Source organism: Conger conger, chromosome 8, assembly GCF_963514075.1.
Source record: "Conger conger chromosome 8, fConCon1.1, whole genome shotgun sequence".
NCBI classification, from domain to species: domain Eukaryota; kingdom Metazoa; phylum Chordata; class Actinopteri; order Anguilliformes; family Congridae; genus Conger; species Conger conger.
In genome coordinates, this window is record NC_083767.1 from 22,162,039 (window position 1) to 22,186,951 (window position 24,913).

At 38.6% G+C, this 24,913-nt stretch overlaps 1 protein-coding gene and 1 long non-coding RNA gene across 2 annotated transcripts; one reads left to right on the plus strand and one right to left on the minus strand.

Annotated features, from left to right (window-relative positions):
• LOC133134785 (uncharacterized) lies at positions 1-2,516 on the minus strand. Its single transcript, XR_009709346.1, has 4 exons — positions 2,382-2,516; positions 856-908; positions 187-661; positions 1-83 (listed from the first exon to the last, which is right to left on the minus strand). It is a non-coding gene; the product is annotated as an uncharacterized LOC133134785 (long non-coding RNA).
• An 8,464-nt stretch (positions 2,517-10,980) lies between these two features.
• On the plus strand, positions 10,981-24,818 carry LOC133135173 (uncharacterized). Its single transcript, XM_061251981.1, has 9 exons — positions 10,981-11,090; positions 11,334-11,423; positions 11,534-11,689; positions 11,825-11,944; positions 13,320-13,523; positions 13,855-14,040; positions 14,386-14,640; positions 24,506-24,662; positions 24,799-24,818. The coding sequence occupies exons 4-9, from the start codon at positions 11,828-11,830 to the stop codon at positions 24,816-24,818; spliced, it is 939 nt and encodes a 312-aa protein (XP_061107965.1). The 5' UTR covers positions 10,981-11,090; positions 11,334-11,423; positions 11,534-11,689; positions 11,825-11,827.
• Positions 24,819-24,913: the final 95 nt, after the last annotated feature.

The window sequence follows — 24,913 nt, forward strand, 5'->3', positions numbered from 1 at the left end:
TAAAGTCAATCATTTATTGGAAATAAAAGTAACAGGAAATCAGCAAAGAACAAGCTTCACACTCGTCCTCAGGAATGCAGACCCTAAAAATAAACAAAAATATTATGCAAAATGATTAACCATGCGCCTCAGATGGAATAATGCACAATGCCCATCAGGCTAGTGTAGTTAGGAGATGGGCATTACCTCAGAGAGCCAGGCGGTCAGGAGGGCTTCACTGGAAGTTGATGGGTCGGCAATACCTTTGCAGCAGGAGGGGGTGGCACCAACACTTTAGGCAGTAGCAATACCTTCCTTATAAGCACTAGTTTTCTGGGTAAAGCAAATGCTTCAGCGGGTGGGAGTACCAAGACCTTAGGCAGTGTGTACACCCTTCGTTGGGGCACTGGCTTTCTTGGTAGGCCGAATGCTTTGGGGGGTGGGGGTACCAAGACTATAGGCAGTGGTAGATGAAAAGCTTCTGCGAGAGGGTACAGGGGCAGATTGACCTTACGTGGATGGGAATTCCCTCTTGGCAGAGCTGACCGACTGGGTACAGGGGACCCTGTGACCTGGGCAGGCATGTCTGCATTGGGGTTAAAGCTGCGGTGTAAATCTGAAGGTTCTTCATTTTCTTGGCTGTTGGAAAGCCCTGAATTTTGGATGGAACCAAAACTGAAGGCTTAGGGGAGAGAGGGGAAAAAGGTGTTGGAAAACATATGCAGCACAAGCTTGCTACATTAAGCTTCAAATCCTGGTCAAGCCACAAGCTTCTTGGCTAAAGATTTACCCACTTTAAAAAAACCTCATGTCGTCTTCTTATATGAGATGTACACGCAGTTGCAAGCATTCAAACTTCAGGACTAAACAATTTACCTTTTGGAGCAGCCGTGCAACTCACAGCTGGCACCAGACAAAGTAAAGGAACCCTGTATGACAAGGGAAACCCATCACAATCAACACACCCAAGGCCTTTGTACCAATACCAGCAGTTTACATGGAGACACATTTATTTACAGTCAAATAGAATTTCAAACTACATTTAGCACCTTTTGAACACTTGGCACCATAGGCAAACTACATTTCCCCTTGATGATTTAGTTTCAGTTGTATATTCTGAAACTGAAAAAGTAATTGCCTCTGTTCTTCACCACTGGGGTTGTGAATTTCAGTCTTAGTGATCATTTTATTGGCAAACCATAACGGCTGGTACATAGGGGAAAACCCACATTTTCCAAAAAAGATCCCAGCTTGGAGGCGTTAGGCAGCACCCCATGTGTGGGGTGGCTAGTTGTCATTCCAAGCTTGGTTTAATTCCTAAAGCATGAAGAATTAACTTTTTTTTTTTTTTTTTAAAGTAACCCACTTAATGTCACAGTGTAAGAAATGGATATTCAAAATCCATACCATATTAATTAAAGGATCTTTAATGGGACCAGTTCCCATACAAGTAATACCAATCTAACATGGGTTTTGGTAAAAAGCTGCATTTTGTCATTTATATTAATTGATGGATAACATACATTGGTGTCCATACTCAGAGTGGAAATTTGGCTACTGATACAAGATAAAATAATTAAAAGACTAAGAAGATGGTAACAAGCAAAACCTGTATTATAGTAAAATGCATTTTAGCACAAAATGACTGAACACAGGTTGATCTTGTTTTTGTGTATCAGTATTTTTAGTTTGGCTAGGTAAGCAGTGTTTGGCTAGTTAAGGGGTTTGGTCATACTTTTGTATTTGTTTGTTTGTTTGTTTAAAAAAAAAAAACCCAAAAAACAATCAAATAGGCCCTGGTCCTCATCTTTGTTGTGCAGGTAGCAGTTGAAATTGTACATCCCTCTACGGTCTTTCAGTGCACTTATCCCTGGTTATGGGTATGCACTTTGTTGTACGTTGCTCTGGATAAGAGCGTCTGCCAATTACCATTATTGTAAATGTAATGTAATGTAATCACTCTTAAGGCTTGAACAAAAACTAGTGTTCACAGAGGTATTTCAATACCAGGGCTGAGATTGTCTCAAATGTTCAAATTCAGTTTATACCCTGCACAATTAGTAATTGTAAACCATTCTTATTTTTAACAGATTGTTTGGCACAATGCAAAGTTTTAGTGAACCAGCTCTGGTTCACTACTATACTTCAGCAGTCCAATCTTTAATATACACTTTCACCAATTAAGAGAATTTGTTACAAAATCCTGAAATGGATGTCATATGCCCTTGTTGCACCAGCCTTGAGCAATGAACAAGTGCAAGTGTTCATTGAAACAATTATACTTTAAGATTAAACAACTAAATCGTAGTAAATGCTGAAGCCCTCTCAACAAATAATTAACATGAAAGCCAAGCCAGCTATGGGTTAGAGCACTGACCATGGAGGAAGAACACAGAACTCACCCCACATAAAAACCAAGAGCTACAAGCATCATATAGTTACACAGCCCACTAACAATCCAAGCAGCTAACAGGCTGGAAAGCTTGACACATGTATCATACAGACAATAATAAAGCCCAAGGTGCCTGAACTACTGCTGCTACTGCCAGGTGCGGCTGTTTGAAATACATACAACCACATTGCTCTCAAATTGTGCTTAATTTAACCTGCTGATTGACTGAAGAGTATGCATACTGCATTTCCAAGGCCCAAATTGGCTGGTGATTGAATGAAAATCACAAAAACCAGCAGACTGCAGCCTGCCAAGACTGAAGTTTGAGACCCCTGTCGTTTGTAAATGCCATTAGTAAACTCATAAAGTAAATATTTCAAGTAACTCTATTCCTGAAGTCCTGATTCTTTTAGTGTTACCCTTCAATTACAGGCTGATTTACCAATTATACCACCTGGTATACCAAGTGAGGTTTCCGGTTCAAATTGCCTTCAACTTGACCAGGGGCCCATTCCAATCACTTAATTTTCGTATCTTGTGAGGACAGAGGAATAGACTAAACATTTATTAGGCAAATATAGTGTCCTTGCTCTTGCCAGCGTCTGTTTGATGGCATGTCAATTGCAGACATAGCAGATGGGGAGTGGTGCATCCACACTTCGATCATATATACATCACACATTCTGAAAGAATACAGTAGGCTACTTTGGCAAATGATGTGCTTGTGTTTCCTTGTTCAAGAATCCTTGGGGAGCCTCCTAGCTCCTCATTTCTAGCTCCTTCAAGGAGCATTTAACGGTTTGGAATGACCTTAAAGATTGCTGATTTCCAAGTCAGGCAAGGAACAAGGAGAAAGCAGGTGAAAAATTCCTCCTTGTTTCCTTTCCTTGCCCCATGATGTGTAGAGGTGGAACCAAAGGTCAATCATTCATACATCACGCATTCCCAAAAATTACTTCCACAAAGGATGCACCCTTGTTTCCTTGCTCAAGTATTCTTCAGCAGCCTTAACTCCTTAAAGATGTCTTTAAAGATGACAGACCTCGATCGTTTGGATTGATGGATGGAAAAGTACTGTGTGTGTGTTGGGATCCACAATTTTGTCATTTTTTCATGTGAAGAAGAATGATGGTCTGTTCATGTCTGTTTAGTTTTTTTCCTCATCTAATCGTCATACACTCAGCGAACACTTTATTGTGTATTTATTATACTTATTTTTTAGACTTCTACTGCTGTAGCCTATCCCCTTAGAGTTATGATGCGTTGTGTGTTCAGAGATTGGTTGTGTTGTAATGGCTGTATGCCAATAAAACCTTTACTGCAGCATGTCCATGACTTGTCCCTGTTCCATATCCATAAAGGTGTGTCATTCTGCTTTGTAATGGAAAATTAGTAAAAGTAACGAAATAATACTTTAACAAATTACAAAAACACAAGAAAAACTAGTGCGCACAACATCACTTACAACTTAAGACAAGACTGACAAAAAATGGTGCATCTACTATAATGCCACTGGTTGTTAATGTTTTTTCAATCACTGTGCAGTGATTGACAAAGTATTCTTGTTGGAAGAAAACTAGTACTGGTGTACTGGTGTAAAAATGCTTTTTAGCAATTGTAAAAGAAACTGTAGTCTACCTGGCCCACTTTATTTGATCATTTGACCACATGTTCATGTCAACATCATGCGATATGTACACTCATGCTATACATCAGGCATCCGGCATCCATCTTCTATGTTTAATGGTATCCAAAATTTAAATTCGGCTTTTTGTATTTTGTATTTCTTCCTGGATCCATCTAGGCAGGTCTCCAACTGAATCGAGTGTGATTGTTCTATTCAATAACCAGTTCACAATCAGATGCACAATCTGCATCAACTTCAATCAGCACTTTGTTTCTATAACTATTAGGAAAACTTTTTTAGGGTTTTGAATCCAGTTCAATATAGTATTTGTGGCTTAGCCAATTGTTATCCACTTGAATTTTAGAGCCATCCAGGTTTTGAACCTGAGTGTATCAATTTTGAAATAGTGAGTGCAAACATTTGCAAATTGTAGAAATATACAGTTTTTTTTTTTGATTGAGAGTGAATAAGAAATTAATTCAACAACATTCAGTTTGGTCCACAGCTGTTGTGGTACCTTTGTGAAGAGGAGTTTGCGAGTAAACTCGAAAAATGCTTGTTAGCAATTGTATAAAAAAAACTAGCCTAATATGATGAAACGTTTAAGCGAAGATGCAATAAATACATAAATAAATATAACCCCGACAAGATGAAAATATAAGATTCTTTCAACGACCTTGTGAATATCTCAGACAAGTGACGATTTATTTGTCGCAAAACAATAATGCAGTTTTTCCTCTCGATATCAATTTGTTGAATCAATTTGTCTCCAAATGGTCTGTATGGTATGATTGTAAGATTTAAATGGATTTTTAGAAAATTGTCTGAAATAAATTATTCCAGTTGTCCTACAGTAAACCAATAGCTATGAAGACCACTTCATTAGGTACAGCTTTCTAGAACTGGAAAGGACCTCCCTTTGCCCAAAGAACAGTGTTAAAGTGTATTTAATCTCAGGGAATGTATGTATGCCACTGTATTACAGGGTTTTTGTTTTTTCGACTTGTTTTGTTCTACGACTGTTCAACTGATTTTACGTCAGAGTTTTACGTTAGCCTGTGGTACAAATTGAGCTGGCGGGAGTTTTCTTTTCACTCTGCGTAGTGGAATGCACCATGGCTGCAAATGTTTTCCCGGAGTTGTGAAGAGAATAAATAAAGATAATACAGATGGTAAACTCGTGCATTCCTTTACAAATATGGGTGAAGAAGAAGCTGCAAACCAAATCGCAACAGGTTATGGGCCCAGGCTACGAACAACAGGAGGAAGATGGCAACGGTTAGTTTTTGACGGAGACGAAAACAACTACGAACTTTGGGAAGTAAAGTTTCTGGGACACATGAGACTTGAAGGTTTGAAAGACACAATACTTTCTACAGACGACCCCGACGCAGAAAAGAATGCGGAATGCTACGCGGAGCTAATTCAGTTTCTCGACGACAAAAGTCTGTCATTGGTAATGAGAGAAGCTGCAGATGACGGTCGGAAAGCTTTGAAAATATTGCGGGACCATTACGCCAGCCAGGGCAAGCCCAGAGTTATTTCCCTGTACAACGAACTATGTTCTCTCAAGAAGGAGTCCGATGAAACTATAACAGACTATATTATCAGGGCGGAAAAGGCAGTAATCGCTTTAAGAAACACAAAGCAAGTGATCAGTGACGAGCTGATGATCGCTATGGTTATGAGGGGACTTCCAGAACCATACAAGCCTTTTGTCATTCACGTAACACAGAGCAGTGAAGACATGACGTTTATTCAGTTTAAAAGTAAACTAAGAAGTTATGAAGAGACAGAAAAGTTCGACAGCAAACCGAAATCAGACAATGTGATGAAAGTGGACATGTCAATGGTGACCTGCTATGGGTGTGGAAACCGTGGCCATATGGCAAAAGCCTGCCACCAAAAATCAGTGCCAAAATGGTGCAGCTTTCACAGAAGCTCAACCCACACTGATGAGACATGCAGAAGAAAATACAAGCCAAAAGAAGATTCAGAAAAACAAACTACAGAAATCCAAGACAAACATGAGGAAGATGAACACACCTTTGTATTCAAGGTCAGTCAAAATATCCTTCCGAAAAACATCAAAGAAAACGGACTGATGGTAGACTGTGGTGCCACATCACACATCATAACAGAGAAAGACAAATCCACAAGATTTGATGAGTCCTTCAACCCAAAGAAACATTACATGGAGCTCGCGGGTGGAACCAGAAGGAACAACGTGGCGTTAAAAAGAGGCGACGCAGAGGTGTTCCTCCAGGACGTTGAAGGAAAACCTGTCCTGGTAACCTTAAGAAGAGCCTTATTCATCCCATCATATCCTCAGGACTTCATCTCTGTGAAGGCAGCCACAGCTGATGGAGCCAGTGTGATATTCAAAGAAGGACAGAACAGACTCATAACCAAAGAAGGGACGGTTTTCAGCATAGAGGAGCATGAGAGACTCTACTACATAAGAACGGTAAAACAGTATGATGATTCAGTAAATGACATGTTGTCCAGAGATAAAGTAAACTTAACTTGTGATGTCAAAACATGGCATGAGATTTTGGGACACTGTAATGTCAAAGATGTGTTAAAAATACCAGACTTGGTAGAGGGTATGAAAATCACAGGTCAGACAGAGGTAGACTGTAATGTATGCACAGAGGGGAAATTCACAAATAACAGAAATAGGCAAGCTGATGCAAAAGCAAGTGCACCCCTGGAGATGGTACATACAGACTTGTCAGGTCCCATTGAGCCAACTGGCCAAGATGGGCATAAGTATGCAATCTCATTCACTGATGATTATTTCAGGGGCAGTGTTTGTCTATTTTCTCAAAACCAAGAGTGAAGCTACATTAGCAACAGAGAAGTTCCTTGCTGATAGCGCCCTGTATGGTAGTGTTAAATATATCAGGTCAGACAATGGCACTGAATACACAGGAAATGTTTTTCAGTCTCTTCTAAGGGAAAAGGGAATAAGACATGAAACATCATCCCCATACTCTCCCCATCAAAATGGGACAGCGGAGAGACAATGGAGGACTCTTTTTGAAATGGGAAGGTGCCTGTTATTAGAAAAATGATTACCAAAGTTTTTGTGGCCTTATGCTGTCCAGAATGCTGCCCATATTCGAAATAGATGTTACAATGACAGACTCAAAAATACTCCACACTTCATGCTAACAGGGAGGAAGCCTGACCTCTCAAAAATGTGGGTGTTTGGGACTGAGTGTTATGCATACAAGCATGATAGTAAGAAATTGGATCCCAGATGTGAGAGAGGAATATTTGTGGGATACAGTAAGAACAGTCCTGCATACCTGATATATAATCCACATACAGAAAAAGTGTCAAAACAGAGACTGGTGAAATTCATCAAAAAGGGCAGAGTTGAACAACAAACACAAAATGATGATTATGATCCAAAAATCCAGAGATATAAAAGCAGAAAACCTACAGATGAAAACAGTACAGATGTCTCACAAAGTGAAAATGAAACAGACAAACAAATGCAAAATGAAAATGAGGAAAGAGCTAACTCAGATGCGTCACAAAATGAAATAACAGAAAATGTCCAAAATGAAAATGAGACAAGTTCAGACACAAAACTCAGGTATAATCAAACCACTCCGAAATATCTAGAGGATTATCAAACAGACTTTATTGGCAATGATGAGAATCATGCAACTATTGATTATTGTTACAGAGCTGTGTGTGGAGTCCCATAGACCTACAGTGAAGCATTGAAGTCTCCTGAGGCACCCGGATGGAAATGTGCCATGAGGGAAGAGATTGACTAACTCAAACAGAATGACACTTTTGAACTGACTACTTTACCTGAAGGGAGAAAAGCAGTAGGAGGGAGATGGGTATATGCCCTTAAAGAAAATGCTGAAAGAGGACAAATATTTAAAGCAAGGTATGTAGCTAAGGGTTATAATCAAACAGAGGGCATAGACTATCATGAGACTTTTGCCCCAACAGCCAGCATTACATCAGTAAGGGCACTAATGCAGATAGCCGTACAAAACAACCTCATTATCCATCAGATGGACGTTAAAACGGCATATTTACATGCTCCAATAGATGAAGAGATTTTCTTGGAACAGCCAGAGGGGTTTGAAACAGGGACAGGAGAAAAACTGGTGTGCAGACTAAAGAAATCTCTTTATGGCCTAAGACAATCAGGAAGAAACTGGTACAAACTCCTAAATGACCATTTAGAACAGGACAACTTTGTGAGAAATCTTTCTGACCACTGTGTGTACAGAAAACAGATTGAAAATGATACAATTATTGTAATCATTTGGGTGGATGATTTAATCATTGCAGCAAGCAGCAATGATGTACTTAACACATTCAAAGAGAACATGAAGTCAAAATTCAACATGAAAGATCTGGGGAAAATATCATATTTCTTGGGCATACATTTTGAGCAAGATGGGGATGAAATCAAAATGAATCAAAAAGAGTACATCCTAAAGATGCTGAAAGATTTGGGATGTCAGAGTGTAAACCCAGATCTACTCCATGTGAGCATCCCTGTCGCTGATGAAAGTGACCAAAGTGAACTTGCAAATCCCAAAGATTATCGTGAGATTGTAGGCAGTCTGATTTATGCCATGACTTGCACCAGACCCGATATCAGTTGGATTGTAAGCAAACTATCACAAACTCTGGCAAAACCAAAAGTAGAAAACTTAGTGGATGCAAAACATGTGCTGAGGTACTTGAAGGGCACACATGACTATGAACTGAGTTTCAAGAAAAGTGTGGAGGATTTGAACCTGATAGCTTACAGTGATTCAGACTGGGCATCATCGGTGGAAGACAGACGTAGCACTACAGGGTACTTTTTCAGTTTAACAAAACAAGGCCCAGCAATTTCATGGAAGTCAAGGAAACAGCCAACAGTGGCCTTATCGATATGTGAGGCTGAATATATCGGCCTAGCCACCACTGCTCAAGAAAACATGTACAACTATTAAATGGTATGGACGACAGAGTATACAGTTGTACAATGAGCTATGGAGACAATCAAGGGGCCATTGCACTGAGTAAAAATCCTGTGAACAGACAAAGGTCCAAACACATTGATATAAAATATCACTTCATTCGTGAGGCACTCAGTGATGGTAAAATAAGCATTGTCTACTGCCCATCAGAGGATATGATCGCAGATATCTTGACAAAACCCACAACAAAGATTAAGATAGCAAAATTTAAGAAATGGTTCTTTGGAAATTAGAATGCACAAAAGGGTTATTATTTTGGTTTGAACTGGTTTGGATGATGAGATCAAGAGGGGGTGTTAAGATATGTGATCTCATTAGTTGCATTTTTGTTAAAGTGTATTTATTCTCAGGGAATGTATGTATGCCACTGTAGTTTTTGTTTTTATGACTTGTTTTGTTCTACGACTGTTCAACTGATTTTACGTCAGTTTTACGTTAGCCTGTAGTACAAATTGAGCTGGCGGGAGTTTTCTTTTCACTCTGCGAAGTGGAATGCACCATGGCTGCAAATGTTTTCCCGGAGTTGTGAAGAGAATAAATAAAGATAATACTGACGGTAAACTAGCGTATTCCTTTACAAATATGGGTGAAGAAGAAGCTGCAAACCAATTCGCAACAAACAGCCTGAAGTATTCGTGGCATGGATTCCACAAGGTGCTGGAAACATTCCTTAGATTCTGGTCCATGATTACATGATAGCATCACGCAGTTGCTGCAGATTTGTCAACTGTTACGACTGTTTATATCTCCATGTAGCTAACGTTATTTTAATTTACAAAGCTATTCACGTTTATATCAGACACGTTTATTGGTAGATATCACGTTTAATGGCATGACAAAAATCAATAGAGGTCAATAGAAAATCTTTCAACTCATACAATGCCGTAGCGTTTCATCGAGGAAGTACAAAGGGACCCCAGACAGCGTATGAATTTCTAACGGTGATTAAACTTGTTCTGGACTACCAGTGACTATACGGTTTTAATCCACACCTAACATCGAATCAAAATCGAGTAGGCTCTACACCCAGACCATGGTATAATTAGGCTAAAAATAAAAAGATATGGTAATCCAGCAATGCCCATCTGTAGGCAGCCCCAGAACATTGGTTGCAATTCTGATGAGGTCATAATGGATCGCATCAAACTGTGACGTAAACAATTTTACGTTATAAAAAGCGCATTTTTGCGACACCCTTTGGCGAATGGTTATTACCATTCTGCTGCCGGATACAGGATGGAATCGTTATTCCCTCCAATAAGCGCGGGGCAGTTACCGGACAGGTCTGCAGCCCCCCTTCATGAGACAAAGAGGCGTCCCTCGAAGCTTCCAATAATTCCAGGAGCTCAGCTGACGTTATCCAGGTCAAAACTGGGTGAGATGGTAAGTGCCTTGACAGTCAGTTCCAAGGGATGTTCAAATACATAAAGTAATGTCTATGCTTTCCCACCAAAAGTGTGGTTTTCCTTATGTTAGTCATCCAGGTTCCTTTTAGGATGTTTGAGAATAGAAAATGTTTGTGTGAATAACACTAACATGAACAAAAGAGGTAGCCTACAACTATTATTTCAGACCCTTAAATTAACTGCATTTTAGCTGATTTCATGGTGTAGGCCTAACAATTCCATGTCCTTAAATATATTTGGTTTTCTTTTAATCACTGGACATGAAAGTTTCCCTGGAATCTATGGTCAAGACCTAAGCCTGTATTCCCAAAGCATCATAAGAGAAGAAGTGCATTTGGAGCAGTTTTCCATTTTTATGCCTAATACTAATGGAAAAAATAAAAATAATAATATACATAATATAAGAAAATTATGAATATGACTTAGGCCTAATTAGCATTATTGGTGGCAAACATCTTATTCAAATCTATTCAACAGGTGTCATTTGAATTAACAGAATGCCATTTCTGTTCCCATAGCTGGACAAGCCTACTACTGACTTCTTACTGAAAGACCCAGTACCGGATATGAAGCCTGACTACAACAGTTTGCATGACCCACACCTCCGTGATTACTATCACAGGAGGGACCTGAATGACAGGCTAAAAAAAGGGAACTTCATTACAGCAGACAATGAGGTAAAACAGGAATATAATGCTTAGATGATTACGTAAGTGATGCACTGGTTAAAAACGTTGGGTCAAGATACTTGGAATCCACCTACTGGTGTCAAAACGTTTAGTGAACCTACCATGTAAAGGTAGTTAATGGTTTGGCATGAAAACATTACGTCACAAGCTATAAACCCTACAATTGACTTGACCTTAGCACTGTTCTTTTGTTATATACCAATAGCAATTCATTCTGATATTTGTTTCCAGGTGATATGCTCTTTGAAGGACTACAATACTTATGAGGTTTACCTTGAATGTCTCAAAGCAGTTGCAGACAAAACCTACCATGAAAAACACGTGAGAAATGGCTTCTCCTTTGCAGTTCACAATGAACACAGCCACTGTACAGCATTGTTTTACATCAACATACACTATCAGTCAGCAACATTGTGTTTCTTTTACTTCAGAGTGGCAAGCTGCGGAAGTTTATTGAGCTTCAGGAAAAGGGCCTCATCCCAGCGAAACTGAGCTTTGCTGAAATTGAGGCTCTTCTAGGGAAAAATTCACAAGCGAAGCTCAAGGATGACTGTCGGCAAAGCAAGGAGTGTCTCTACAGAGCGCTGGTAAGAGATCTGACTCAAGTAAATAAATGTACTGATGAAAACTTCACTGGGAACTGCATCAGAAGTATGCTGGATCTTCTTTGTGCCGAATGTTCCCAGTTATGAAATAATGTTCCACTATTCTACTGCTTCAAGGACATGGAGAAGTTCAAGGAGGAGGATCGTGCACGACTGATGATGTTTGAGAATCAGTACAGGCATGAACATAAGAGGGAGAAGTATCTGAAAGATGGCCAAGAGCAGAGGGACAGGAAGGTAACTGAATAATACTGGTTTCCACACACACACTGGATGTCATTTATCAAACGTGAGCTGAATCAAAGTTCTCATATATTCACTTCCTAGTACTTGCTTGCTTTTATTATTCCATATATTCATATTTTATATTTTTATTTAAGTGGCAAAATTGTTTTCATTAATAAGCCAATTATAATTATTCATGTTACAGAAAAAATCATAACTGGATTAAAAATGAAAATGAGTGATGCTTTATTTGTGTAATCCTGATTAATTCATCAGGATTAATGTGTTGAAGATAAATTCCATAAAACACGTAAATTATGTAGAAATAGGCCATGGAAGTCATTCTTCCTGCCTTCACGTCGCATACTGTTGGAGGATTCCCCAATTCTCATTGCCCCGACTTGATAGTATTCATGCCTTGCACATTAGTTGGGGTAGATTTGATTGGATCGAAAAACTGTTGCGTGTCAGCACTGGACCCACAACAGGGAAATAATGAATAAAGATATGCTTGATCTGATATCTGATATCTCGCTTAAATTATTGCCACTGGTTGAAGCTGGTTGAATCTTTTGCAGTTCACGGTAGCTCCCCCTATTAGTAGTAGCCCTACAATGAAATAAATAGTGTGTGGAGATGAACTGGCGTAAATATAAAATTATGATATACTGTATATGATATATGTATATATATATATATATATATATACATATATCATATACACCATTCTCTGCAAAAATATTTACACACAAAGTGCAGCAATCTCTTTTTTTGCATCTAAATAGAAAGCAAATGCTCCTTTGCTTTATTTGTGTAAAGCCAGTGGTTCAGTCAATTCTGTGCTTTTCTCTGTCTGGCACCAACAATCATTCCACGGTCAAAGTCACTTTGATCAAATTTTTTCCCCATTCTGACATTTGATGAACCTCTTGACCATGTTATTGCATAAATTTATGCATTTAGTTGCAGCCCCATGATTGGCTGATTACATATTTGCATTGACAAGCTGGTGTACAGGCCTACCTAATAAAGTGATCAGTGAATACATATATATATATATTATGATTTTTTTAACTTAGTCATGGAAGCCATTTGGCCTGGAATCACTTATCTGGGACTGCTTACACAGCAGAATAAAATATGCTGATGGCTTGTAGGTACGTCCATGAATACAACAAGTTTTTCTCTTTTCTCTTTTTTTTTTTTTTTGCCAATCTCTTAATAGCCTGCAAACATGGACTTCCAAGCTCCTTATATGGTATTTTAGGGATGTCAATTTATGCTAATCACAAATTCTGTGAACACGCCTGGAGAATAAAAAGTAGTCTAGATGAGGTGCTGAGTGTTGTTGCAGTCATAATCACAAGTGCATAAATTTGCCTCTCAGAAACAAGCTTCAATGGAAAAGAAGAGCGCCAGGCAGCAGAAGAAAATTATGATGGAGTCTTGGGTGGTGATGGAGGTGTGCACTGAAGGTCCTGCACGAGGGGAACGTGTGTGCCTACACCCAGGGAAACCATGCGCCGACTATCTGGAGCCAAACCCTGAAACAGCAGGCTCACCTGGACACAGTGCATGTAAAACTGATCGGGTAAGAGAAACAAAAATCATTACACTTTTTTTGCCCCTGTAATCTCTGACACTTTCACTGCGCTTCTCCAAAATCTTAGCATGTTGATCACGATAGTTCGTAGCTCATCAAGCTGACAGTATAGTCGATTCTAAAAGTTGCTACATAGAATTGCTAACTGCTGTAGTAGTTCTTGCTGGTCATGTACACCTATTGAATACTTGTGCTTTGCCTTAAAATTTGCTCTGGATAACAGTTAACAATTAAATTAAGGTTATATGATGTGATGAATTGAATACACTACATTCAGTTGCTGACAGCAATTAAACACAAGCATCCATCGTACAACCAGGCTTCAGTGGACAACCGGGAGCAGACGGTTGTGGTGGAATCTGAGATAGTGAATGAGGTGCAGCCTGAAGATACCAAGCTAGGGGAACACCAGCGACTACTGCCAGCAAGACCGCACATGAAGCATCCGGATCCGCACACTGATACAACAAACTTGCATGGACACCAGGCATGTAAGGTGGACCAGGTAAAAGAAATGGCTAAGCATCACACATCTTTGCACTTGACTGCAACTCATCCTTAACACTTCACTAGGCGCTTCACTAAAATGTTAACATGTAGTTTAGTACTGAATATGCTGACATGATAGTTGACTGTAATTGGATAGTTGATTTGTATGCTAACAGTACAGTTGATTGGAAAACCTTTTCTTGCACTATTGCTGGTTATAAGTGTTACCTGTCCTTTTATAAAGGCTTATGCTTAGCTTAAGCTAAAGTTGTTCTGGTTCACAGCGTCTACTAAATGAGGGCAATGTAATGATTTTTATGACATTTGTATATGTGATATTATATACAAATGTCCCTCTCAGAAACAAGCTTCAGTGCTGCGAGAATGTGCCATCCAGAAGAAAAAGTCCCAAGGGAAGATAATACTCACTGAGGAATCCAAGAGAATAGAGGAATGTGTTAATGATACTGGGAACCCAGATGAGAAATTTCCGGAAGCACCATGGCAGAAGCACCAGCCCCGGAGCTCCCAGCCAGAGAGACTGTGCACCGAGCTTCCAGCTTTGCAGTCCAGTCTCGCAAAAATATATGGAAACAAGGGAATTAGAGTGGATCAGGTAAGAAACAATGTTTCAACGAGGCCAATGTTTTGCCAGTTTATTAATGTGCTATGTGTAATGTTGTCACTGTAAATATTTAATCCAATATCTGTCCTTTTCAGAAACTAGCTAAAAAGAAACAGAAAATTGGGAAAGTGAAAAGAGAAGCTTCTATAATTTGAGGTGAGCGGCAGTTATTACTTTAATACTTACTAATAACTTTTGAATAATAGTAGTGTTAATGGACATTTTTCCAGAGTAAAACCAGATTCAGAATGGCCTTCTCTGACATCAGGCTCAGACCAGAACCTTTTTCATCAATGGTTTGTGCTTTTACAGACAAAGCTTTCGGAAGCAGACATGTTGGAGCTGTGGAGTGGCAGAAATAAAAGATGAGTAAACAGTGAAATAAAAGAAAGTTGTTACTGTGTCGTTAATTAACTGTGGCAGGCTCAGCTTTAGGGTTCCAGTGCAAAAACAGCTACAGTAAATGCCATTTTGAATGTAGGTCTATGGAAAAGAAGCTATGCAAGAGCTAAGCAAGAAACATATAGGTGAAGGTCAATTACCTTGTCACATAAATGTTAATAATTTTACAAAAATAAAAAGTTCTACCTCTTTTACCCATCATTTAACAGGAAGCTTCCTTTTGTGTTGTTTTTCAGTTGTTTTATTTTTCCTAGTTTTTATTGGATTTTGCTGCAGTAATGTATGCATTGTCCATATAACACAATAAGCACAATATGAACATGGAAATTATATTCTTTATGGTATGCATACCATACCCCTGGAAACCTCTTGTCTAAACAAGAATGTGTTTTTTTAGCCTCATAATGAACCATGTTCTGATTCAAAATGGGTCTAAACCTATGTGTGTGCGAAAAAGGAAAGATATATTACTACTGATAGAATTTACTGTGCTATATAGACCCATTTGTCTCAGAATATATACCCAATATCTCAGAATATATTTAACATCTATGTACATCAAATTATGTGATCAGACAATGTCCATTTGAATAATGTAATTACATTATATTTTACCTCTGTCTGATATTCAGCAAAGAGAGTTACTGCACTGTACAGTTATTGTACAGATCTCTCATCACCTTGTGTATAGCCACTCCTAGTGTGATAAACAGTATTGGGATTTCAGCACCATGGATAGCTACTGAGTGCTCAACAGCCAATGGACCTGCCCCTGGCCTCTGGTAGTCCTAGTAAATTCAAAAAAGCGCTGTACAATTAATGCTTCTCATTCACCCATCCACACAGACACACACACTCACACACCAACAGCGATTGGCTGCCATGCATAAACCAGCTCGTCAGGAGCAATTGGGGGTTAGGTGTCTTACTTCGACACACCCAGGGTGGGATTGAATCGGCAACCATCCGACTGCCAGGCGACTGCTCTAACCTCCTGATTTTGGATACAGCCAACTTGCTTTCAAAGTGACAGATCACCCAAAATAGTATAAATCATGCCTTTGTATAAATCATGTATAATGTATAAATCATGCCTTTCAGAAAATTCACTCTTTAGGAGTGAATCTACTTCTGGCTAGCATCATTATCATCCATGTACAACCAAGATTTTTATACAGCTTGTTAGCTAGATATTTACTTACTCATCACTCCTGGACCCCTTGGTTATGGATACTTCTTCCAATTAATCCTCCTATTGCAGAAGAAGAAGTTGGTAAGTACTGCAGGATGTAGCAAGGGTTAGATCAAAGTTATTATTGGCATTGATGCAAACTCCGTGTTTGATTGTCCATGTTCCTCCACTGTCTGTCTCACTCACGCAGTTTACTCCGGTTCAAAACTGTAAGGCTGTATTTCTTCGTCAAAATAGAAAAGCTCGTCCTCTAACTCACTCAGGCTAGCCAAGGTAGGTTCCATGATATTTGTATGCTAACGTTACCATATTTTCTGGAGTGTCATGAGTGTCTGGATGGGTGGCCATCCATAAACCAGTCTCTGCATTGAAGGATGGAGTTTGAACACCTGTTACCTTCTGGGAAACACAGGCTGGATATTCAAGCCAAACGTCACTGTATTAAGCCCTTGCCCCATATTTAGGAAATGGCTACACTGGAAAAATCAGGAGCAGGAAAAATCTGGTTGTCTAAGAGGCTGAGACTTTGCTGTAGGTGGAAGAAGGAAAATGAAGACAAATCAAAAACCACAGAAATAACATTCATGTTCTGTAATGGCCATTTCAGTCTACATACTTAAATCCCATCAAAATCTGTGGTCTGAACTGAAGAGGGAAGTTTAAATTCCTATCACTGATCTTGAAATGTTCTGCATGGAGGAATGGTCAAAAGCCCCTCCAAATGTGTTCTCTAGCCTTATCACAAATCGTAGGAAAGGACTCAAGGCTGTCATCTTTGCCAGGTGTGGTTGCACAAAGTAAACCTAGGATTATTTATGAAACTTCAACATTACATTCTGGTGCTAAACCCCTGATTGCAATGACAAATGTATCCTTGCTATGGGATTTCTCAGAGTTTATGATTTATAAAACCAGTTTTGCCTCAACTAAATTCAATTTGAATGACGATTCTCCATACAAAATTACTCCAGGCCTAAACTGACTAATCTGTATCTGTGAAACTGGCCCATAGTTTATTTTATGAATGTAATCTTCCACTGTGTTTGTATTTTCCATTCTATACTCAATGAAGCCATCCATATTTCAAGACAGTTAGATTTACTACCTCTTCTGTTCCGAAGTATTGGTCGGTACCATTGTTCTATTTCCATCATGAACTCCAAACTCTCTACTCTGTCTCAGAGATCTGAAATAATCTGGCCTTGAGGCTGCTCAGCCAAATGGAACCGTGCTCCCTGCTTTCACTGAAACACTTTACATTGCCAGAGTGTCCCTCTCCTGTTTTCTCACCCTCCTAGATTTGTCCTCTGCATTTGATGTCTTTAAACGCAATATCTTCCTCTCTGCCTTATCTGAGTTGGGCATCTCTAGATCTACACTGTGTCCTACAAATCGTGGTTAAGGTAAATGCAAGGTCGGTGGTTCCAATCCTGGTGTAGCCACAATAAGATGCGCACAGGTGTTGGGCCCTTGAGCAAGGCCCTTATCCCTGCATTGCTCCAGGGGAGGATTGTCTCCTGCTTAGTCTAATCAACTGTATGTCGCTCTGGATAAGAGCGTCTGCCAAATGCCAGTATTGTAATGTTACTATCAATAATAATGACAAAGGGACAATATTCATTATTCACCTGTGGTTATCACTAGGTTATTGGACAATGGCAAAGTGTGAAGAAAAGTAAATCAAGTCAAGCTGTGTGGTACAGTATGTGTGACAAAGCTCCTACCTCTGAATGAATTCCAGTGTGCATGCTGCATCATGTTGATACATGTTTAAGGCTGAAATTGTTGTAGGAGAAGACGACAGCAAGCCCAAGCACAAAGGATGTTCCTTCACACAGCACCTGTTTTTCTATGCTTATCATCCATTGTTGGTTTGTCTGTGTCATTTGTCCACAAAGCAGTAGGTTAGACTTACTACCTCACTACATTAGTATAGCTACATTATCTTTCTGCAAAAGCACAGTGTTGTTTTAATGTTAATGTAGGCTAAACTGAGACAAGATGCTGACATGCGCTGATTTTAGCTAACTAGAACATTGCAAATATGAAGCTTTTTATGGCTCTTTTTGCCAATGTGGATAACACAAAGCAGTAGATTAGACTTACTACCTCACTACATTAGTCAGTATAGTTAAATTATCTTCCAGCAAACGCAACAGTGTTGTACAAATGTTAATTTTTTCTTTGACAGCTTTGTTATAACACAACGCAGAAAATTAAACTGGAGAAAGCCTCATAATTTTTTTTTTTATTTCATTGACAAGGATAGTGGTATGCCATTTCCTAACATTTTATTGCTTTATGGCAGAATAAAAATGGTTATATATTATACAACCTTATAAATGCAGTTCTGTGACAGGTTGTAGCGTGGTCATGCCTTTGTGGTGACAGAGACTGGCACCTTAAAAACTAATTTTTGCCATCTTGTTACGTCGGGTAATTTTTACATTTTCAATCCCGCATTTCTCTTTCACCCAAGATGTAGTAAATTCCTGTAAATAATGGCATTCTCTAAGTAATGTAATCGCATGTTTTTTCTTTCAGATTGCATTGCTGTTTACAGTATGACACTATATGACATTAATACAGCAGAATACTGTTGAAGTGTGAATGTGAAGAATCTTGCAAGGATCTGCATAGACGAATGGTCCAAAATCCTTACAAATATGTTCCTTAACCTTGTCAAGCATTACAGGAAAAGACTCCATTTTGTTATCCTTGCCAGAGGTTGATGCACCAAGTACAAGGTGCCAATAATTATGGAACCTTGATTTTGGTGGAATCTATTTTTTATTAAATGAATGTTTGATTTTGGTTGGTCCAATGGAAACATGAATAAAGTCCAGTATTTTTCACATGATCAGCATTTTGAGTAATCATATTGTTTATTTCTTGAAGTATTTTTTGTGCATTGCCAGTCAGGGGTGATAATAATTCTGGAACCCACTGTATGCTATTTTTCGTACCTGGAGCTTGTAGACAAGCAATAGACCCAAACTAATATTGCTCTACTGGAGGACTGGTCTGTGTGTTGATTTTTGTTAGAAACAATTATGTCCAACTTCGTTTTATTTATTTTTGACAGCTCTGTAAATTAAACTATTTCATGTCTGTAAAACCTTTAGGACACCCTAGTCTGGCTAGGCTGTAGCTGGGGCTTATACAAAATTCAGCCCAAGAATCCATCCATCCATTCATTATCTTATTCCTGGTCTGGAGCCTATCCCAGCATGCATTGGGTCAGAGGAAGAAACACATCCTGGATTGGTCGCCAATAGGGCTCAGTTCAAGGTAAGATTGAGCTAATTAAGCAAATCAGATCAGAAACTGGCAAAATATCTTTAACTGGATCAGCCCTTGGTGTGTAACCCTGCTCAATTGGCTTCCGGTTAAGATTTAAAATGTTGGGAAGTACATGCTCCAGCAATTAGATAAAAAATATATTTATTGGATCCAGAAGGAGAAAAATTCAGTCATCTCAGGGGAAAAGGGTCATTTTTATTTAAGAGCAGTAGCCTAAACCGTTCACATTGAATGTGTTGAAAAGTTACGCACGTATTCATGCATTATTTCACCATTAGATAGCAGCATTTATAGTTTTTTTTTTTTTTATTGAGGTGAAAGTCTCTTTTTAAAGAAGTCGATTGCATTAAATTTTTCGTTGTAACACATGTGTATGCGCGTATTTACATTAGCGAATTCCTCCTCCCTATTGTACGTACAAAATGAATATATTATTTAGTCTCGCTCCGAGCATGTTAAAAATAGTCACGAATAATAGCAGTAGCCTATACCATATCCCTCCTGCAAAATCGGGGATTAATGCACTTTCTCTAATGACTGACAATGTCCACGCGCCTTGGAGTGCGACTGCTTAATGCCTCATCTTAATTCTACAGGAAAATGCACTAAATAAGCCGTTCGATAAACAATTAGCTATACAGTAATTTATCCCTTATTTGACCGAACATGCGTTCATTCTGATTTAGGAAGATATTTCAGATGCGGTGTAAGAAGTCCTTAGTACCTTACCCAAGCGTGCTACTCCAGTTGTACTATTACAGTATGTACACAAGAGGGCGACAAAGACTTAATAACAACTTTAAAGTAAGATTGCTTTTGAGCACATTTAAGACAAAATATTACCATGGAAGTCATTTCATCTTGTTTTTAATTTTCACCAATTTACATTTGATTAATTTATTTACGAAATGATATACACCAGGATACATATTTTGTAAATATTTTAAAGGAGAACACTAGAAGATTATATTCCTAGCAGGTGCTGCATGGCTACGCCCCAGAAGGTTTGATTCGGAAGAGCGGGAAAAAGTGGCTGAACTAAACTAAAAGAAACAAGCAAAAAAAAAAAAAACCATAGTTGCATCAAGCATTTGTTAGAAAATATACCTGTTGTGATGCAATCCATTGCGTTCTTATATAATGAATAAGCAAAGCACACAGTTCCATAAAATTGACAAAAGGTCTGGACGTATTGATGAGATTACACACAAGATCAGGTGGTCATTTTTGGTCAGCAGAATGTGTTCATACCGACGTGAAACATGGGAATATAACAACTAGGAGAAAATTGTTTAATTGGCATTAATCAATCATTATAATTGTATTTTAATATTTACGTTCATTTCTCCTTGTGATTTTATTTGTGCTGAAGCTTATGCTTGAATGCCACAAATAAAGTGACTCGTGACATATTATTTGTATAAACTCATAGATACATAATGCAAGCATAAATGTAGCCCCTTAGATGGTCCTCATTCGTTCAGTTAACCAGTTAACGGTCCAAACCTTATGTGGCAAGTAACAGGTGAGGGGCCATATGTAAACATGTGCCTTATATTTCCCACATTAACATATGTAAAGGGTACATTAAACCTAATAAATTGATTAGTACTGACACACATTGCGTATTTTATGGCTTCGTACGTTAAAACCGTGTATAGGCCATATTTTGAATCCAAAATGAGATCCTGCCCTGGTAACTTGATTCTTAACCTGAATGACAAAATATTCAGTTATGTAAATGCAAAGTAAAAGAGTAAAAATGTGTCTGCTATGTTTAATTTAAACAGGAATTAATTTAAACAAGTTTAAGTTTAGTAAGTTTAAGATCATACCACTCATAATCCATCACTCATTATAATAAAGGTCCTTTTTTGAGTGTGTCGCGATAACGATACACTGGAATGTAACAAAAAAACCCCCCAAAAAAACTCCAGTTCATTATCTTGCTTGTATTAAGCAAGATGCTCATACCTTCCCGGAACTGCCGCAGTGAGGCAGCGCTGGACAGCCATCTCCAAACCCCATCGGCGCACTGTGTAGTGTTATAACGCGCTTTCCTTGCATTAGAATGAGACTTCTTACAGAGCATATTGCAACAATCCGAAATAAAACACAAAATAATATTTAATAATTCATACGATATTTTTAAGACGAACAATTGCCAATATTGAATTCAGCATTTAAACATATGCCCATGTTTCACTTAGGTCTAGGTATGCTGGGCCTAGGCCTGGACTTGACCCGACATGCCTGGCCACCGCTGTAATCGCGCGGTTGTGTTAGAGCCCATGGGCCACACAGACCTACACTCGATATGTTCAATATGGCCATGGGAAACTGTGATAGGATGGCGTAGCGCTTTTGTAGCCTACAGCAGAAGTTGAGGTTTAATTGTGCAAGTGGTTACTAACTTGTGCAGTAAATGCGCACCAATCTGTTATTATCATTGGTATCTTTAAACCTGCTGTCTTGAGTTGGGCATAATGTGTGTGCCTCCCATTTGAGACGTGGCTTGTTGATATCGCTGACTCTGAATTTACCCCTGAAATATTATGTGAATCGGCCTACTTTATGAGAGACATAGCGAGAGGTATATTTTATTCATCATGACTACGAACATGTTTGTTTTTAGAATTAGAATGATATAACTAAATCGTCCATAGATAATAACATAGCTACTGTATATAGCTGGATGCCGGCTCTTCTGTTAATGTTTTGAAGACCTTAATTAAAAAGTATGCTGCAACTTAAGTGTAACTGACCTAAATGCCCCGAGGTTTAAGAAAGCACAGACCCTGCTTATTTGATAATCGTTTCCACCAAAACAACAGCATTTGTTTGTATACAATAAAATATTGCATAGCCTAGACACGCTAGAATTATAACACCTGGAACGATAATATCAAGGGCATTAAAGAATAATACATAGAACGACATTGCAGCTACATCTGCCGCAATATTATTATTATTATTTTATTTTTATTTTTAATGAAAATATAGTATTCAGTCATGTCGTATTAAAACTTTGTGGGTTATTGATTGTAAGATTGGCTTGTTTGTATTTTTATTTCGGGTAAGGAAACAAACACATTGAATATGCTTTGAAAAATACATTTTTGAAACTTCTAAGAAGGCAATTTTCGAATGTAGAATTATACAAACGGAATATTTGCAGTCCACGTGAATAATATTATATTCTTTCTTCTGAAAAAAAGAAATTGGGGTTGAAAACTTTAAACAACAACTACAGTCAAGTTCTTTTTTTGTAATAAATGCAAGTGGAAATATCTTTAACTTAGCAACTATATTTAGCCTATATCTGAAAAATCTACACAAAAATAATTTAAGTAACTAAACCATTTAAATAAACTTATAATCTATATATGTATAGTTAGGCTAGATAATTTTCATTACATTTGATCGATATCCGTTTTCATTTCAATACGTTGTTATTTATAAAAGTGGACCAAGCTTAAATCCATTTCACCCAGACGTTTTCGCTGTATTCCCGTGGGAGCGTTTTTGAGCTCTGTAGTCGGCGAGGCAGCAATATTATAAATATTTAATTCGGGTGTCTTTTGCAGTTTTCCTAATTAACGAAAATAATACTCATGATGAAATAAACCTATGAATCTACTGTAATTCAAAATATTTATTTATTTATGTATTTGGGGGGCGAGGGTTAGCCTACTGAAAATGCCTTCAACCATACTGAAAGGCTTTTCGCGCCTATACATGTTTTGGGTAACAGTAAAATTAAAAAGAACGATGATGATGATGATGATGATGATGATGATGATGATGATAATAATAATAATAATAATAATAATAATAATAATACCAACAATAATCTGTCTCCTTGCAGAAACTTGAAGTGCATATAGAAGTAGGCAATTATTGTCAACTCTAATTACGATCTCTTTTAGCATGACAAATTGAAGATGGATCTAGCCTTATTTTAAAATCGTGTTGTCATGTATTTGAGCGAACGTTAGTCAAGACTCAAAGGCACACAGTTCTATACTAAAGTCCTCTACATTTCAGGACTGTGGTATTTATATTCTAAATTTACAGCATATGTAGCCTATATCTCTGTCTATTCATTTCTATTAAATGTTGTTTCATTTTTATTAAAAATGAGTGTAACATGTTTGCACAAATCAAGATTTTCATGTTAGGAACACCCGAAAGTAAGCGCTTTATCAACTTGTATGGATGTCATTGGCTGACAGTTTCTTTCGTGCTGCGTTCGCGGCTTACAGTAGCCTATACCAGACTTTTCCTCTAAGACCTATGAAATATCAATATCGAGGAAGCCTTTCTAATTTCATCTGCCCTCTTACTGAGGATAGACGCACGCTAAACGACGTTGCCTTTTTCATGCTCTGAAATAAAAACTTACTAACAACAACGATAGGCTATATCAATAGACATGATATATTTACTTTTTCATATTGCATTTACATCATGTTGCCTACTTTACATTTTCAGACATAACATTAGAAGCGTCAAAATATCGCGACATTCTTTCTATGTAATTTTGGATGAAGGATGCAAATAATATTTTACTGGACAATAAGATGATCATTGCTCATACATGTTGTGTTTAGGCTACTATCTTGTTGCCTGCGATGTTTTCTTTTTTTGCACACGGTGCAAAATTATATTTGGCAGCTCATCGCCTATTCGTGTGGTTACACTATTATTAATAACTTGCCGACGATGCCAAACTATTGACTGTAGAACGAAGCACCCACACACAAGAAGGCGACTGTTTCTCTCTCGATGGTCGTTTCCCCTCAAGTACAGGTCTGAAGATTTTGTGCGGCGAATTTAAAAAATGACGTAAGCTATGACTCTCACCAATTGAGAGCGAGCTGCGCAGTTTACATTTAAATATTATTCCCTTTTATGGACGAATCTCCGCCTTTGCCAAGTCCATGCGTGTCCCCCCAGAGAGTGAAGAGCTTCCAAACCCGAGAGAAGGTGCGCTCCGTTGGGACAGAGGAGGCTGAGAGAGACGGGGAGGGAGGGAATGAGATTTCTTGCTACCCAATCCCCCTTTTCCCCAGGGAGCGCGAGCCTTCCCTGGTCCATCCCTGCCTCTTGTTTGGTAATCATTTCATTTTACTCCTTTTTGAAGCGGTCGTCTGTTTTATCCCACTTTTCACTTCACAATCCCGTGCGCGTATGTTCGCCTTCTTCTGAGCGAGTTCGGTTTCTCTCCTCTTTTTCCCTGCGCCGAAAAGGTCTCCAAGATCCCGGCTGATCGTCCTCCTCTGAGATGCGTTCACGGTTCTAACGCTCGCCGTGTCTCCCCCCTCTTTTAACTTGAGACCGGTTAATCTTGAGTGCACTGAACTT

Excerpts from the sequence above, each read along its gene's own strand:
- LOC133135173 (XM_061251981.1), top strand. The coding sequence starts at position 11,828 with ATGGAGAAGTTCAAGGAGGAGGATCGTGCACGACTGATGATGTTTGAG. Across the intron at positions 11,945-13,319 it reads AAGAGCAGAGGGACAGGAAG|AAACAAGCTTCAATGGAAAA; the intron begins GTAACTGAATAA and ends TTTGCCTCTCAG. Across the intron at positions 24,663-24,798 it reads CCATCCCTGCCTCTTGTTTG|GTCTCCAAGATCCCGGCTGA; the intron begins GTAATCATTTCA and ends TGCGCCGAAAAG.